General features: G+C 44.1%; 1 protein-coding gene across 1 annotated transcript in view; it reads right to left on the reverse strand.

Moving 5' to 3' along the window:
* TPRA1 (transmembrane protein adipocyte associated 1) overlaps positions 1 to 4,548 on the reverse strand; it is a 30,711-nt gene extending 26,163 nt beyond the window's left edge. Inside the window, exons 1-2 of the mRNA XM_042452143.1 lie at positions 4,314 to 4,548; positions 4,061 to 4,193 (exon numbers count right to left, since the gene is read on the reverse strand). Of these exons, the coding sequence (XP_042308077.1) occupies positions 4,061 to 4,193; positions 4,314 to 4,510 (330 nt within the window). The 5' untranslated portion in view covers positions 4,511 to 4,548. The remainder of the gene's footprint in view (positions 1 to 4,060; positions 4,194 to 4,313) is intronic.
* Positions 4,549 to 18,161: the final 13,613 nt, after the last annotated feature.

An 18,161-nucleotide genomic window follows, 5' to 3' on the forward strand; every position in this document is an offset into this window, starting at 1 on the left:
TGATTACCGTAATCCTACTGGACAGATGCTTGTAAACAGAAGACTGAGGTCCATTTTGCAGGCTCCCCCCGGGGAGCTAGGACAGGTCTTGCGTATCCTTTTGCCACACTTTACCAATGCTACATTACAACGATTCCAGCAAAGACATGACACGAGCTAGGGTTTTTTTTTATTTTGCCTAGATCAGGACCTCCGACAGGAGAACTAGGACAATGTCAGGACAAACGTTTTAGGACAAAATTTTTCAACTGGAGGACACTATTTTAAAAAAGGAAGATGGAGTAGGACACTCGCAAAAAAATGCTGTTTTTTTTTTTTTAAAAACAACAACCGTAATCATATTAAATGCAATGATTCTTAGTGCATGATAAAAATGCGCGGACATTTGGCAATTGATTCCTCGACAGATGCGCAGAACAGAAAATGTGCTTCCCCTCTTTGGTCGAAAAATCAGAAGAGGAGAGGAAGAAGGAAGAGTGGTGGAAGAGCAGCAGAGGAAGAAGAATAGGAGACGGGAGGAGGAGGAAAGAGGAGAAGAAGAAAAGGAGAAAAGGAGGACGAAGAGGCTCCACGAAAAAGAAGAAGAATAAGAAGAGAGGAAGAGTGTGGAAGAAGCAAGAAGAGGAGGAGGGAAGAGGAGAAGAAGCGAAAAAGAAACGGAGGGAGAGAAAGAAGAAGGATGGGGAGGAAAGAGGCGGGAAAATGGAGGAGGAACGAGAGGGGAAAGGAGGAGGTAGAGGAGAAGAAGAAAGGAGGAAGAAGAGGAGTGCAGGAGGAAGAGGGGCGAAGGATGAGAGGAGGAGGAAGATAAAGAGAAGAGGAGCGGAAAAGGAGGAGGGGAAGAATATGAAAAAGTAGAGCGGAAGAAACTGGTAGGAAGATAGGACGAGGGGAAAGGCGGAAAAGGATGAGGTGGAATAAAGAAGATGGAAAAGAATGGAAAAAGAAGAGGAGAGGAAGAGAGGGAAGAGAGAAGCTTGAGGAAAAGGGAGGAAGCAGAAGAGGAAGAAGGAGGAGGAGGAGAAGGAAGAAGAGGGGCAGGAAGAAGGAGGGGAGGAGGAGGAGAGGAGACAGAAGAAGAGCGAGGAGGAGAAGAAAGGGAGCAAGCTGCAGGCAGGGAGAAAAAGGGTCTTCCCTTCGCAGGACGAGACTTCCTCCCTGCCTTGGCGCATGGCGGCGGCGGGGGCAAGCCCCAAGGCAGGAGAGAAGGGTTCCCTTGGAGGAGAGAACCTTCTCTCCTGCCCTGGAGCCTCCTGGCCGGCGGGGAGCCCAGGCAGGGAGAGAAGGTGTCTCCCTTGGGGAGAGACCCTTCTCTCCCGCCTGGGAGCCTGCCTGGCGTTGGGGGGGAAAGCCCCAAGGCAGGGAGAGAAGGGTCTCCCTTGGAGGAGAGACCCTTCCTTCCTGGCCCTGGAGCCTGCCTGGCCGGCGGGGGAAGCCCAAGGCGGGAGAGAAGGGTCTCCCTTGGGGAGGCGAGACCCTTCTCCCTGCTCTGAAGCCTGCAGGCGCGCCTCCAGGGCGAGGGCTTGAATGCCGCCCAGGCCTCAGTAGGGCCAGCAGGCAGCGCGCACCTGCCCACTTCACTTCCCGCCGCGCTGCCGCTGACCCCTATGAGGCTGGCGCGGCCATTCAAGCCCTCGCCCTGGAGGCAAGGAGAGGAGGGAAGGCGGAGCTGGAGGAGGAGGTGGGTTGGCGCGCAGCAGTTGCATTAGCGGCAGCGGCAATGGCCGGAGTGGGCCCCAAACAGGGGACCAGGCATGGGTGTGGGGCCCAAACCGGACCGTGACCGGGAGGGCCCCCCAAAAAACCGTGCTGTACGGGGGGGCGGGTTATGGCAAGCCTAGACACGGCCTTAGCATCAACTTCCACATACCTTCTTAACCTGCTGAAAAAACAGTGACTGAGAGTGGTGTGTACATGTGCAAATATCCTGTATCACATTAATCCCCCCACCCTGTACTGTCTTCTGTTTATCCTGTTTTCCTCCCTTGTTATGTATCAGTAGAATATATCTACTTCCTCTCTAAGATAAAGCCCCTGAAATAAGCAGCTGCTTTTCCTGCCGTCACAGGCACTGCTGCAAAATGAAGCTGCTTTTGATGCTATAACGTTACAGTGCAAGGCAACTCTTACATCAGCTTCAGTGCAGTAGGGGCCTTCAACATTATGTCAAGACCATAAATACTGCAAGGGCCATTACATTACTTCATTAGGGGTAATACTATACAGTTCATTGAGGTTAGAAACACACTGTTCCCGTGAAAGCAGAAAAATCACAAATAATTTTAAAAACTCGGGTTTTTTAACATGAGAGAATACCTCTATAGGAATTTCCAATGCAGGTCTATGATCCAGATCTGCTAGAGGTTGACCATAGAATCGTGCTGGAGGTCCTACAAACGCCTAGAGAGGTGTTTCCTCTAGAAAACTGTAGTCTGGGTCCTCCAGTGTGATTCTATGGTCCACTTCCAGCAGAGAGACTCTGCAGAACCTAGAGATTCCTAGACAGAACCTATTGATCAAATCCGTGAATAATTAAGACCGTAAAAGTCAAAACCGCAAATGTGGAGGGTCAACTACATTCAGAACTACCATGAAAATGTCAAAATGTGTATTTTGACAGGCCTCACTGTAATACGGAGGCCTGGTTATGTTGTAGATGGACAAATTCTGGTTTTGCCTATGTAGAGAGAAATTTGTTGCAATTTGCAGCAAAATAATATATGCTTCAAAAAAGTATTCAAAGCCATTGCAGAACCTCTTCTCCTCAGCCCCTTTCTTCAAGCGTCCTGCTCCACCACTTCAAGTTAGCTTTACAACTGCTATTAACTTCCCAGACTACAAGGGGTATTGGGGTGTTTCTGAGAGAAGGAGCAAGAGAGAGAGAGAGAGAACTTTCTACTAGGTTCTTCCTTTGCTAGTAGGCATAACATAATTGTAGATCTGAGAAGGGAGGATAAAATTCTTTTGAGCAGCACCCCCTTTTCAATTTAACTCTTTTCTCCTTTGCTGCTGTCATATATCACTCTGGGAAACATCACAGGCAAAAGGCAAGGGTCAGCTGCTTCCTGCGAAAAACCGTTGCTGGTCCCAGCATTTTGCCCAGGGTGGTAGCTGTTGCTGCTCTTCCTCCTCCTCTAATAGACAGGCTTCCCTCCTTATTCCCTACAGAGGAAACTTTTTAGCTTAAGTAGGAACTGAAAGAAAGTAAAGGAACAGTGGGGTGGAAGATCATGCATGGATGTCAAAGCAAATGGAGACTTCAAGGCATCACAGCTGCTAATCTGCTCCACCCTGCCACACTCAAAATAAAAAGGGGTGGGTGGGAAAGAAGCAGGGGAAGAAATCCTCTCCCAAGATGAATAATTAGTTCTGAAGCAAGCATAAAGGAAATATTTCTCTACCACCACCCCATGCCTCTCTACATGTCTTCCAACTACTACCAAGGAACAGCTTCGGGGTTTTTTTAATATCTAAAATGTATTTATTATAGAAATGTGGAAATTGTGCAGACTGAAGATTAAAAATAAAAACCACAGAGATCATACCACATACAGATTCCATCACAGAACCCTTTTCCCCCAATTAATTCATTTATTATCTTTCAAGGTCATTTATAGGGATAGCCAATACAAACAAAGGCTTTTGAAAGTGGATGGCTCCATCTGGATTAACCAGCCACAGGGAAGAGGGGCAGAAAGGAACCTGGATGCATCAGAGAGAGAAGCAGCAACCACACCTCTCTCCAAGGAAAGGTATAATTCATTAACTCCCAATTCAAAAGGACAGGGAAGTTCTTATAAGGAGAAAACAGAAATATGTCTTCTTTGCCATTCTATTGAAAAAGAGCAATGTAATCTAGCTCCCAAATGCCCTTTCCCCAAAGGAATCAATGTTCTGATTATTTGTGCTGTATAGACAGTTAACTCCAGATAGAGAGTGTGCAAGTGCACAGTAACAAACACACTGTTGTGTAGAAGCTCTCCTGTAAATCCCTGATCCGGAGATAGATGTGTGTCAAGTGTCACCTGGGCTGTTTACCAGCATAAGTGCCTTTACTCACCAATATGTAGAAGGTGGTGAAGATAGGACTGGAGGTGGCATGGATTTTGGCTCTGGCCGAAGGCAGCTTCCAAAGAAGAAACCCAAAGAAAAGCACATTGGGAACAAGCAGCAAAAGGTCCCAGTAACGAACTCTAGAACCAAAAGGAAAAGATAACATAGTTTTTGAAAGGACATTTTCCTGCCTCTGATCATACAGAAAGTCAGACAGCTTAGTCTATATATAAAAGACATTTACAAAAACAGCATCTCACCTGGATGTCCCAATGTCTTCATACAACAACAATAAGCACTTGTGTGGTACTGTAACATTGGTGTCATTAAAGAACTGTGCCGTTGTCAAGGGAACAGAAGTCACATTGTCCAGCAAAGTCACCAGTGTAGTGGCAGGCGTGGCAGTGACATTGTCATACCACGAGAACCTCTCTGCAGACGTCCCCAATAGAGACATCCTGCCACAGTTCTAGGAAGAAAGGCAGGAAAAAGGGTCAGTGGCATCAAGCAATGGATAGTGGCAAAGTAAAAACATACTTCAGGCCACCACACATTAAGAAGTTTAAAAATAATACCCAGAACCCCACTTGTATTAACCTCAGAAATTAATAATGGCTTGTATTACTGAAGCAATTCTGAGTTCCCAGAAACCAACACAGACAATCCAATCAATTATAAATAATGCTTCTCCTTTTTTCAGAGAATCTCTAGTTCACTGCACTCTTTTAGTTCCACCGGTAATCTTAGACACCCAAGCAAGTGTCAGCACCACTTCATAGTGCTGTCACCATCACGTAACTGTCATGACTTTGTAGCAGCATACAGCTACTACTATGGGACAACCAGTAGTTCCCTTCTACCCATAGGACTGACTACTGCAGCCTGTCACCAGCTGCTGACTTGCAGTTGTTTTAGGCTACAGCTCCCACCATCTCTCACTATTGACCAAACTGGGTGAGAGCATGGGAACTGCATTCCAACACACCCAGAGGCCCTCAAGAAGGGAAAGGCAGGACTAATAGAATATATTTGATATGGTGCTATCCTTGAAGAGTATTTGGAAACACCATCTACCGTTCAGTGCATCTGCTTCCCTTTTTATTGTTTTATTACGATTGATAACAACTTTCCCACTGTGATTCACAAGCCACCCTGTCGATTTTCTACTGTTGAACCACTAGGGAGTGGGAAGAAAAAATTGTTGAAGTCCTTTTAGAAAGCTTCCAATTAATTTCTAGCTTCTGGTGGGGTTTTTTTTTTATGTTTACCCAATGTTCACTTATACAAAATATTCCATGTTTCCACACTATAAGTTCAAACATGTTAACATGATATTCATGTAACCATACATGGAGTTCTGGCTTTCTAGGGTCCAAAATTTTGAGTTATAGTCACCAAAATGCTCTATAAAGGCATTATTTCACAGATTTGTCTAGGCAGACTAAGACTGCATTCGTTGCCAAGGCTGACAAGTCGACAGCTAATTGTTCTTCCCACTTCTTGCAAAAAAGGAGGTCATCAAGAGACAGCTCCAAAGCACATTACCCAGATTTGTTTCAAGAGCTGATCATACCTCCAGCAACATGCCTGTGTGTGTACTCCCATTTTTGCAAACTTGTGAAGGATCCAGTAAATTTTTAATGATTTTTGGCTGGTTAGCAGGAGTAACTGGCACTTCTTCAAGGATGTGACACACTCATCTATCCCCAAAATGCATGGAACCCAAGAAACATCTCAATCCAGCTCTTGAACGGATTAATAAAATGAATGATTATATATTTTTAAATACCGTGTTGATTTAAATATACTGTGCTTCATTTAGTACTAGGAAAAGAAAAACTCTTTAAATATCCCAAACTAGCAGCACTTTACTTAACAAATAATTGTGACTGTCCACTTAAGGTGAAGGAAAAAATAGTAATTTTAACAATCGTCACTTATTACTTCCCATAATCTTTTTTGGCATTTGCTGTCTCCAAGATGTAAACAAAATTTCCTGTTTAATAGAAATGTGATATTAAACAGAAAGTCCAGTGTAGACATCAACAATTTGTAGATTATTCATAAAACATAAAGTCACGTGAGAGTTTGTTCCTACTATGGAATTAACTAAATATGAATGTTAATACTTAACATCTTTGTTTGCTTAATATCCCAGGTTCAATTCATAGAATGACTTGTACCTGAAACCCTGGAGAGTCCTTGGCTAATTACATCCAGATATGTCTATATTGTTTTACGTATTCTGTTTTAATTCACACTGTAAAGTGCTTTGAGTCCCATTCAGGTGAAAAGCAGGATATAAACCAAATAAATGAATCGATAAAACACCTCTAAGCTAGGAAAAATTAAGGCAGCTTTCTGTGATCAAAGCAGTGGTAACACACCAAATTCCCATGGCTGAATAAACACATAGAAGCTGTGCCTACCAGGGCCATTCCCCTTATACTTGTCTCTTTTAGATAAAGGCACTGTGTAAAGTCACTGTGTACGCTCTGCAGCCCTTGCAAGGACAAAGAGAGAATGGCAGTCTGTAAAACACCATTGCAATGAATAGCTGCTTAGGAACAAACTAGGAGAGTAAGTCATAGCCTCCACCTCCACTGCTACTGCAGTAGCAAGCAACTGCTGGAATCAACCTTCAAAAGCAGCAGACTAAATTTTAAATAAGATCTGCAAGTTAATTAAGTTTTGAATGTTAAGGCCTGGTGAAATACAACAATCAGACAACGGTGACCAGCGAGTTTCGATACTTATTATTGATTTATTTATTTTTATTTTAATTACAAAGAGATAATGTGATGTAGTGGTTTGAGAGTAAGACTTACAACTCTAGAGATAAGGGTCCGATTCCCCACTTAGCCATGAAAACCAGCTAGGTGACCTTGAGCAAGTTACATGCTCTCAGCCTCAAAGGAAGGCAGCCTTTGAATAAATCTAGACAAGAAACTCCCATGGCAAGTCGGAAATGACCTGAAGGCACAGAACAAACAAATATAGTGGGCCCTTGTTATCCACTGGGGTTTGGTTCCAGGAACCCCTGTGAATAACACAATCCGTAGGTTCTCAAGTCCCATTAAATACAATGGCATATCAAAATGGTGTCCCTTATATAAAATGGGGAAGTCAAGATTTGATACTTGGAATTTATACTTTTTTGGATATTTTCAAGCCATGGATGCTTGAATCCATGTATAAAAAAATCCGTGGATAAGGAGGGCCAACTGTACTTCCATCTCTGTAGTTCTGTAATTTCCATCTCTGGGATTTGTAGTTTTGTGAGATAGTTAGCCTTCTCTGTCAGAAAGCTCTGGTGCCACAACAAACTACAAATCCCAGGATTCCATAGGATGGAGCTATGCCAGTTAACCAGTGTCAAACTACATTATTTCTGTAGTGCAGATGCAGCATCAGAAATTGAAATTTCAACATATATTTGATGGAGAATTGAGTGCAAGTCCCTGTAATAAAGTAGTACAGGTGCTGCAATCCTTTGCGCTGGGTACAGAATTGTTACTGTGCACAGAATTTCAAAATGGGTCTCTACCATCAGCTTAAAAAAATAACTCAACAACAATAGAAATCTCAAACCTGAAAAACAGTTCCCTGGAAGATAAAGCTAATTTATGTCTTTGTGATTGTTAAGCGATCCTAATAAAGAAGTCTTATTTTACTGCCTCTTTCTGGATCCCTCCCCACAAGACATCAACACAGCTGACTGCATTTTCTCTGCACATCCTTTCAGTGGTATTTCCAAGGTGCCCCCTTCATTATACGCAACCATTGTATCCATCCAGCACCGTGACTAACTGGAGTAATAACCTGAACAAGTGACCTCAAAATTTCAGTAAAGCTGGGATGGTGTCTATGCGGCTCTCCAGATGTTGGGTCTCAACCCCCAGCATACCTGATCCTTTTTATACTGTCTAGCATTGCTGGGAGTTACAGTCTGGGAAGCCATTTAATTTTAGCCTCTATTTTAAACAAGTACTTACCTTCTAGGAAGGCAGGTACCTGAGCTCAAGTTTGCCAAGACCTGTAAGGTCCTATCCCATATCACATACATTTGTCCCTCCATTTTCATGGACTTTGAGTTCACAGTCTCAGTCCTTTGAGGACCAGCAAGCAGGGAGGGTTAAAACGGCGCCCACAGACACACACACACAAAGCAACACATAGGAGCGTGCATCCATTCAATCCAATTGGGCTTGAATATTGGCGAATTTTCATTTTTGTGGGGTGGGGGTCTAGAATGAAAATGGAGGGATGACTATATATGAATATATTAAAAGCAAGCTAGAGTAGCTCACTAAAAAAGGTGGACCCTGAACAAACTTAATGCTGCTTTCTCAGTTCTTTCATGGGCACCACAGCAAAGCACTGACAAAAAAATTAAGGTCAGGCCTCTTGCTCTACTTATATAATGGAAATTGTATTAAATGTTCCAGGCTAATTTAATGAGAACCGGTATGGTATAGCATTTGAGTGTTGGACTATGACTCTGGACACCAGGGTTCAATTCCTGGCTCAAGAATAAAAACCCACTGGGTGACTTTAGGCAAGTCACACCTCTCAGCCTCAGAGGATGGCAATGGCAAACCCCCTCTGAAGAAACTTGCTATGAAAGCCCTATGACAGGTTCATCTCAGGGGCGCCATATGAATCCATTGCTCTGTGTCCTAGTCTCTGAATCTGTGGAAAACAAGCTTGCTCCATCCTCAATATGACATCCCTTCAAATATTTAAACGGGCTATCATATCACCTCCTAACTTTCTCTTCTCCAAGCTAAACATCCCCAGCTCCCTAAGTCTTTTCTCATAAGGCATGGTTTCCAGGCCCATCACCATTTTAGTCACCCTCCTTTGGACACGCTCCAATCTGTCAACATCCTTTTTGAATTGTGGTGCCCAGAACTGTACACAGTATTCCAGGTGGGGCCTGACCAGTGCAGAATAGCGTGGGACTATGACTTCCCTTGATCTAGACACTATACTTCTATTGATGCAGCCTAGAATCACATTGGTTTGGAGGCACACAACAACAACTAAATTTAACACTTTCAGAGTCAGTTACAATCGTACTTATTTCAGTAAGGTCCAAAATACACTGCAGAAATAATCCAGTTTCAGACTGCCTTAACTGCCTGGGTCAATGCTAGGGAATTCTAGGAACTGTAGTTTTGGGAGACATTTAGCCTTCTCTGTCAGAGAGCAATGGTGCCACAATTATTATTATTATTATTAAGCTTTATTTATATAGCGCTGTAAATTTACGCAGCACTGTACATAAAATCATTTACTGTATTACACAATTCCCTGCCTTCATGCTTACAATCTAAGACACGACACAGAAGGAGAAGGGAATGGTTGAGGGGAAGGGGATCAGGTCCAGCATTCTTCACTCCCTCTGAAGCCTGGACCATGGCAGATGGACAGATGGAGGGATCTGTGTCTTAAGGATAGGCCTGATGGCATTGGCCTACCTTTCTCTTCCCCTCGGAGACCAGAATGGAGCTGGACGCCTTCGGGGAGCGCGCAGTTCCTTTAGGGGAGGCCTGATGGCACTGGCCCACCCTTCTCTCCCCCTCTGAGGCCAGGTTGGAGTTGGATGCCTTCGGGGAGGACGCAGTTCCTTTAAGGGAGGCCTGGTGGCATTGGCATTGGTGATCCCTGGAGCCCAGCAGCCACACAGCCCCCCTGTCGTGGCCCTTACCCCCAGGGAGTCCCTTTAAACTTTCCCTTAGAGGATCTCCTAGGTCTCCATTCCCACTCCCTGCTGAGCTGAATGAGACCCCTTGAGATCCTGTATCTCGCTGCCACCACTCAGTGAATTTCAATGAACTACGTTTCCCTAAGCACACACTGAGACTTGCTAGGGTTCTCTAGTTTTCTTTCCTTGTTAACTTAAAGCAACCAGTAACCGAGCTAAGGCACGTGTACAGGAACAGAGAGAGACAGCAGATACTTTTAAAGAAAGATATTTATTTTAAAGAAATAGAATAGGATAGGAAGATAGCATTCATGCAAAGCCTCCTTGCCTTGCAGGTACAGAAAAGCATAGTTACAAAGTATTCATTTCAGGCAAGCTATTAGATAAACATAACAAAACCTAAACGCACTAGCTAATACATTTCCTAGCTACTCACACAGTGATGGGATTTGCAGTCCTTGTTGAGTTCTCAGATGCAAGGAACTGGCCCTCATGCCCTAGCTCCACTTGCATCACTTTTGCCTGCCTCCATGCAAGCACACAGCTGGTTCCCCCAGCAACATGCCAAGATGAAGAACAAAGAAAGCATAGGGTTCCCCCCAAGATGAGGAAGGGGATAAACTACAGTTCCCAGGATTCCCTAGCACTGATTATTTCTGCAATATGTTTTGAACCTACAGTAAGTTACTTATTTGTCTTACTTTTCCACTTGCTTTTGAAGATATTTATCCTCCCAAGGCAATTAAAAAATCAATAGAAGAATACATCACTGGAGCAATAAAATAATAAAGCCACAAAATTAACATTTTCTACAATAACTCTGCATGCTGTTTGACTACTATAAAACTGCCACAATGCTATTTAGTTTAGTGTGATTCTTTCCCCTTCATCTCTGTGAGAGGTTTGTCATGTAAAAACCAAAACAAGTCTATCATCTGATCAGTACAATCTATTCAGATGATGATGATGATGATGATGATACACCTATGCTTTTTGAAAGACACTACCATAAGTGATTTGTTCTTTGAACCCTGTTGATGGCAATTTACTAATTAGATACTACTTATATTTGAGATCTGTTTGCACATCTATATCCCTACTGAATACAGCTGAGGTCTCTTCTTTTAACCACATGTGAAAATCAAATGTTTGTGTTTAACATTTCCAAGAAAATATGACTATATCACCTGCCCCAAATTTTCTGCTGGAGACACTTTAAATGAAAAGGTTACAACTACTGTATTATTCTTCACCCCATGTGTTAATATCTTGCTACTTACATTCTTCTTGATTTTTTTTATTGTGAACAATTAAAAAAAAAACTTTCTAAGCATCGACTGCCTCAAGAAACTCATCAGCAGGAATATGCTACAGTCATCAATTGGGAAATGAGCTTCTTCTAGAACTGTTTCTTTCCTGTCCTGTATTCTGAAAATATTCTTGCACAGTTTGTGGTTCAAGGTAAGACATGCTGTCAAGATGTTATAGGGCCGTTGTGCATGTATCTTTTCTGCTCACCTTTAAAGCAGGTGGGAAGAGTTTATGTTATTTTAAAAGTAAATGGAGGATATTGTGCTGGAGCATATTCCCTCATGAACTTTACCTCATCAGTTTCAGTCAGTCGAGGCATGATTCTCCATTCCCACCTCCTTTTGGTATAATGACAGCCCCATAAATTGGACCCAAAAACAAGCAAGCAATGAATGTAATGCACAGAGCAGGTGATCAAAATGCCTTGCTCCTCTTAAAATTTTAGGAAGTGGTTAGTTTTGTACTTCCATCTGAGAGTCAGTGGAGTTTATCAGACATGAGAAATTGGAAGTATAATCCAATGGCAATCTGAACGCAATCATGGGGTTTAACATTATTGCATGAGAGACTACTACATGCAAATTCAAGCAATGGGAAGTCAGTTCGAGCCAATCGTGGGATTTCACGTTATTGCGTGATAGGCTACCACACGCAAATTTGGGCAATGGCATGCTATTTTCAGGCAATGGGGAGCCAGTTCAAATGCAATTCACATTCATGTAAATTCGCTGAACTAGCGAATTCACGTGAATGCATTTTGGCCCCACTTTCTTTTCATCCAAAATTAAGAGAAATTCGTCACGTGTGATAAAGTCCAGTGTGCTGTAAGGGTTTGAGCACTGGACTATGATTCTGGAGATCATAATTCAGATTACCACTCAGTCACCCATTCGGTGACCTTGGGCAAGTCATACTCTCTCAGCCTCAGAGGAAGGCAAAGGCAAACTCACTCTGAACAAGCCTTGCCAAGAAAACCCCATGATAGGGTCACCTTATCAGTTGGAAAACACTTGAAGGCACACAACAACAACAAATACTTCCATCTCTGGAGTAAAGTTTAATATTTGTATTAACCCTTAATAGTTCCTCATAGAATGCAAACCACTGACAGGTCTTTATCTTGCTTCATTTATTATAATTGACTGTATGTACAGCACTGTGGAAACTTACTGCACTTCATAAATATATCTTAATAATAAAAGTACTGTATACAGTTAACAGTCACGTTTCCATGTTTGTAAATAAAAGCCTCTTTTGAAAACCACTATAGATTTTTGCTCATGAGAGTACATATGGTATAAAGTACTGGTATGTACTTTCATATTTTACTTTCCAAATGAACAGACAAGCACATGAAGAAGAAAAAGAAGAAGAACAACAACAACAACAAAGAGAGAGAAAAACCTTTAATTTAATCAAGACATTCCTACTCCACGCCTTCACATTTGCTTCCCAATTTTGGCCAAGTCACGTACTGGCTGACCTTAGTTCAGAAATCCAAACTTCAGTGCAAAGACAAGAAGCTTTATTTTCACAACATGGCAATGTTGCAAGGACTAAAGTAATTTCAGTTACACGTTACAGGTTGAGTCTCCCTTATCCAAAATGCTTGGGACCAGAAGAATTGTTGTTATTGTTGTTTTGAATTTTGGAATATTTGCATATACATAATATCTTGGAGCTGGGGCCCAAGTCTAAACATTACATTCATTAATGTTTCTTATACACATAGCCTGAAGGTAGTTTTATACAAAATATTTGTAATAATTTTGTCCATGTACACTGAATCATCAGAAAGCAAAAGTATTGCTATTTAGCCACCCATGAAAAAAGTTTTGGATTTTGGGATTCCAGATAACAGAGACACAAACCTGTATGTTAAAAGCACAAAACAACTCAAACCTTTTCACACACATTCATTCCTAAACCAACCATTCCTCTTTCCAGGAAAGCCCCATGTTTTCTCCCCATAACAGACATTCCCACAGAACTGACCTTGGCAGCTCCTGGTGCCTGTTTCCTCTTTTTCCCATCTGCTCATTACTCAACTGAAGAATAGATAATCAACCTTTCCACCCAGCAATACCAGAGCTATGACATAACCCATCATCCAGTAATGCAAGGCAGGTACTGCATAAATGACAAGCAAGCATGACAGGAACTCAGAAGGATTCAGATTCTGACAGAGGAGCTCTTGAGACTAGAGGTTTCAATCTCATTACAGTGAGCATCTGTTCCATTTTATGTCAATGGAAACTTAAAATTTCAAACATTTTATCGGCAGGGGACTGTGAAAAGAAGAAACAATGCACACACAGACCTTTGATCCAGAAACTTGTCTTCTTAAGCCATTAATCTTTAACTAGACTTGTTTCTTCCCTCAGACTGTGTAGAAACTCTTTCCTAAACCCACATACTGTACAATAAATAGATGTATAAAAATGCAGTAAGAAAATTTCCACAACCAAAGAGCAGTACATCTAAAGTCTAATCTGCACTGTGGAAATAATGCAGTGTGGCACTTCATTAGCTGCCATGCTATGGAATTCTGGGGTTTGTAGTTTTTTCAGCTATTTCGTCTTCTGTCAGAGTGCTCTGGTATCACAACAAACTACAAATCCCAGAATTTTATAGCATTGAGCCATGGCAGTGAAAGCGGTGTCAAACTGCACTATTTCAGCAGTGCAGATTAGACTTCAGAGAAAATAAAGGTGTTAAAGTTTAATTATGTTCATTCTGATGCACCTTCGTAAGTGTCATTGCATCCACTGCTGAGTGAACCTTGCTTGTCTGTAGACTTTTAAAGACTTTTGTAGCCTCCAACATTTCATTTCCAAAATAGAGTAGCACTTAGATAGCCAAGGCTGTAATCCTTAGCATGCTACTCAGAACTCAATTCTAGCTTGGTGAACAGGACTGAATTTCAGTGTACATTTTCAGTCATCGCTGGAATCAGGGACCAGTTATTACACATTGTTTTGGGCAAATCTTGTTCTGAATATGCCTATTCTATGTTCTCCAGCTGTAAGATGTTTCACATCTCAACTGGGATGCGCAAGGCAAAATAAATTACAGTCTAGCACCCACAACCACCATGCTGACAGCTGTCAGTTGCTGTAGGAATCTACAACAGCTTCCCCTTCCTGAATAACTCAGCTTTATCCCTTCTGTTTGTTCTTCCTCCAGACGGGTCAAGCAAAACTCTTGGTCAATAAGTTGTTTAGAGGCTTTGCTTTAATAACCATGAATACCTGGGACTTGATTATGATACAATTAGTTCAGTGAAATAACACCTGCACACAGTCAACAATTTAGTCATACCATATGCTACAATTGCAGTTCTCATAATTGTCAGTAGGTGTGTCATGATGATCATGCTTCCTGTCACACCACAAAATATGGGCACTGTGAGCTTTTAGCTGGCCACAGCAGCATCTACAGACCAGCCTTACTAATAAGCAGAGTGGTGTGAGGAGAGGAAATGGGCAGAGAATGGCAATGAAATGTCAGGGGGGGAGGGAATCAAAAGCTGTCTGTGGTTGGTAGCCCATCTTCTTGCACCTTCTGAACTAGCCTACTGCCCTCAAGTGCAATGTGGAATATTGCTTCCATCAACAATGGGGAAAAACAATGTGATCTGAACTGGGAGAAAACTGCAAAGAAAAGAAATCTGGGGATGTAGCAGATAGCTTAATATAAATACTGATCCAAAGCACAGCTGCTACAAAAGAGATAAATATCATTTGATGATCATTAGGATAAGGAATCAAAAACTCTTAACTACTGATATCCTCTGTCAGCAATGCTGCTTGACACTCTACTAGTAAATCTTCCTCAGAAACTTACATATATCCTTTTGAAGGGTTATGACCAGTGTCCCTATAAAATCTTATAAAATTAATCAGATCACTGTTAGTTGACAGGTAGCTTGAAGGCACAAACCCACACAAAAGGCTACCAAATGGTTACTGGCCATTATGCAATGCAGACATTATCAAAAAATAGATGTCTACTCTGAAAGGCAGCTGCTGGCAAAGAAAGTGGGGTGGAAGGGATTTCTCTCTTTCTTGGGGGCTTCCCACATCTGGGCACTACAGGTAGAGAGTATCGGATCCAGCAGGCTCTTCCCATGTTCTTAGTGATAAAGAAAAGCATACTAACTAACAAGCCAATAGAATAGTAGTGTGATAAGATTCATGGGTATCTTATTATCAATTTGCGATTGTGTGGTAATGTGTTAAGAATCATTGCTGTTTTGGGTGTTTCCTGGAAACCCATCATGCCAGCGGCCCATGGACCCTCAGTTTGAGTAGCACTTTCCTGGGATACAAATTACTCCATCTCAGGATTCCTCAAGCAACAAGCATTTTCTGGGCCCTTTTCTCATCATCCCTATGCTATTTGCATGGCCTCTTTACAAATTTAAGTACTGTAATGTTGGACTTATGGCCAGCACTGTGAAGGAAGATATTGAAAGCTGCGGATCAAGGCCCTAGTACAAAGACATCTTGCTGAGAAAAAGGACAATGCAGCACCCCACTTCATTCCACATGTCCCCCATAACCCATAACCCCTCATTAAATCCACTCCAGAAGCAAACCAATGGGAAACACTGGGAAGACCTTAGCAGAGATTCCTAAACTACAAAGTTCAGTGTAGAAATAAACAACAACAGAAGAGGTAGAAGAGGTTTCTGCAGCCAACATGAAGGACTACAGCCCACAGCATGCCCTGTTTTTCTATCAGGGGTGCACAGCTGAGCATAAAAGGGCCTGGGGGCAGGTGGCACCATCCACACTTTCCATGCCATGGCTCTGCTTAGGAAATGAGATTTCAAGGCACACAAACAGGGAGGGCAGGCCTCCTGGAGAAAGGAAACTGGCACCCAGGCTCCTCAACCAGAATTCCTGAGGGCCAAGCCACACCTTTAACGCCTTTGCCTGAGAGAGAAGCCACTGGAGCCTCAAAGGTTGGCACCATGTATCTTGTGGATTTTGGTTGGTCCGATGGAGGAGGGATCACCGCTTTGTGAAGTCAAAGGCTTTTGGCCGGAATCCATAGTGTTTTGTGGGTTTTCTGGGAGAGTTTATTCCTGACGTTTCGCCAGCATCTGTGGCTGGCATCTTCAGAGAAAGGTGGCATGGGGGTTAGTGGGGTATATATAGTCTGTGTGCCCCTTGGCTGAGGGGAAGTGGTTTAGATGCCAAGCTCTGTGCTGGTCTGTTGTGGGATGGCAAGGGCTCTGGGTGTCCTCCCAGGGTCAGGGGGAGTCCCAGCAGACAATGGATCATTGGTTAAATGAACGCCCTGAGCCCTTGCCATTCAACAACAGACCAAGAGATGGAGTAACATCTAAATCACTTCCTCTCAACCAAGGGTCACATAATATATATATGTACCCCACTCACTCCCATGCCAGCATTCTCTGAGGATGCCAGCCACAGGAATAAACTCTTCCAGAACATGGCCACAGAGCCCACAAACCCACCAAAGCTATGGACCATTGCTTTGTGGGTTTGGGGTGTTGTCGTACTTGGAAGAGACAGCCACCATCCCCCAGAGAGGAAGATGCCATCCTGTTGGGGGGGGGGGTCCCTGCTCCCTGCCTGCCAAAGGCAACCCGCCCTCGGCCCGAAGGGGCCCCTGGTGCCCACCCGCCCTCGACTCGCATGGGAGGCTGGGTGATGAGAGCACTACAAATCCCCCCAAAGTGGGAGAAGGGGGCCAAGAGGAGCCCAGGAACAGGAGAGAAGCCAGGGGAGGAGGTGGGGGCAGCTGTGGGGAGCTGCGGGAAGCAAGGCCAGGCCCCCCCCCGCCGCCCCACCTCCAGGTCACCTGCCTCCCAGGAGGGCCCCAAAGGTCCCTGCATCCTGAGCGTGGCTTCAGAAGCCAAACACAGATCCATCTCTCTCTGAGTGGCGTTTGGTGGGGGCTCTTTATTGGGCCAGCCTCCTTGGCGTCCATGGGGCCCTGCTGGGGCGCTCATCTACCTTCCCTGGCCGCTCCCTCCTGCCCTCTTCTTGCCTTCCTCTCTTCACTGGGAGCGGGAGGGCGGGGAGGCCTGGCCCGTGCCTTCATTCCCCTCTTTGGTCGTTGGCCCAGAGATTGGAGCCCCCCAGCGTCCGGAGGCGGCCTTGGAGGGGACCAGGGCCCCCCACTGGACGCCACTTCCCTCGGCCTTCCAGACAGAGGACAGAGAGAAAAGAAAATGCCCGCTCTCTTCGGCTCTCCTCGGGAGAGGGAATTGAGCGAACGCTCCCTAAACTCCCCGACTGCCCCGCCCTCCAATCAGGGGCGCCTAAATGGAAGCAGCGTGGACTCAAAGCGAAAGGAGGAGGGGAGGAGGAGAGGAGCCAATAGGACAGCCGGGGCGGGGCATGTTGAGCCAAAAGGGTCGCGGTTTAAAGGGGCCGCTGCTCCCCCCCATGGAGGGGAGGGTAGTGGCACACACAACAGATTACAACTCCCTCGTCTAATCCACGCATAGAAATAATGAGTTCGACAACCGCTCTGGTTCCCCGATCCTCCCTTGGTTCATTCCTGCCCTAAAGAGTGGCTTTAGCTTCCCCGTGACAACTATGGGATTTCTGGGATTTGTAGTTTCCTGTGCTGTTCGGCCTTCTCGCTGTTCTGTTGCCACAAATGCTCTGAGGAGTGGGCTTTGGTCTGGAAGCTCGTGCTGCCAATTCTTTCTTTCAGTTATGAGGTCCAAAAAAACACGGCAGAAATAACGCAGTCTGAGGCTGCTTGAGCTGCCCGGCTCCGTGCTGGGGAATCCTGGGGATGTACTTTGTGAGACGAACGCTTAGCCTTCTCGTTCCAGAGAGAGAGCTCTGCTGCCACAATAAACTGCAATTCCCAGTATTCATATCAGTGAACTATTTTCTGCGGTGTTTGTACCAAAGAGTGGGGAATTCCAGGCCATAAGATTTCAGCTCCATTAGGGACAAAAATATAACCCATGGCCACAAACCTCTGTCTGCATGGATGCCCCTCCTGACCATCAACAGAAACAGGCCATCGCACAAAAAAACCTGAGCCTGTGTGATGCTAATATAATTTATTTTCTTCTCCTGAGTTTGCTTAT

The sequence above is a fragment of the Sceloporus undulatus genome, chromosome 2 (assembly GCF_019175285.1).
Source record: "Sceloporus undulatus isolate JIND9_A2432 ecotype Alabama chromosome 2, SceUnd_v1.1, whole genome shotgun sequence".
Taxonomy (NCBI): domain Eukaryota; kingdom Metazoa; phylum Chordata; class Lepidosauria; order Squamata; family Phrynosomatidae; genus Sceloporus; species Sceloporus undulatus.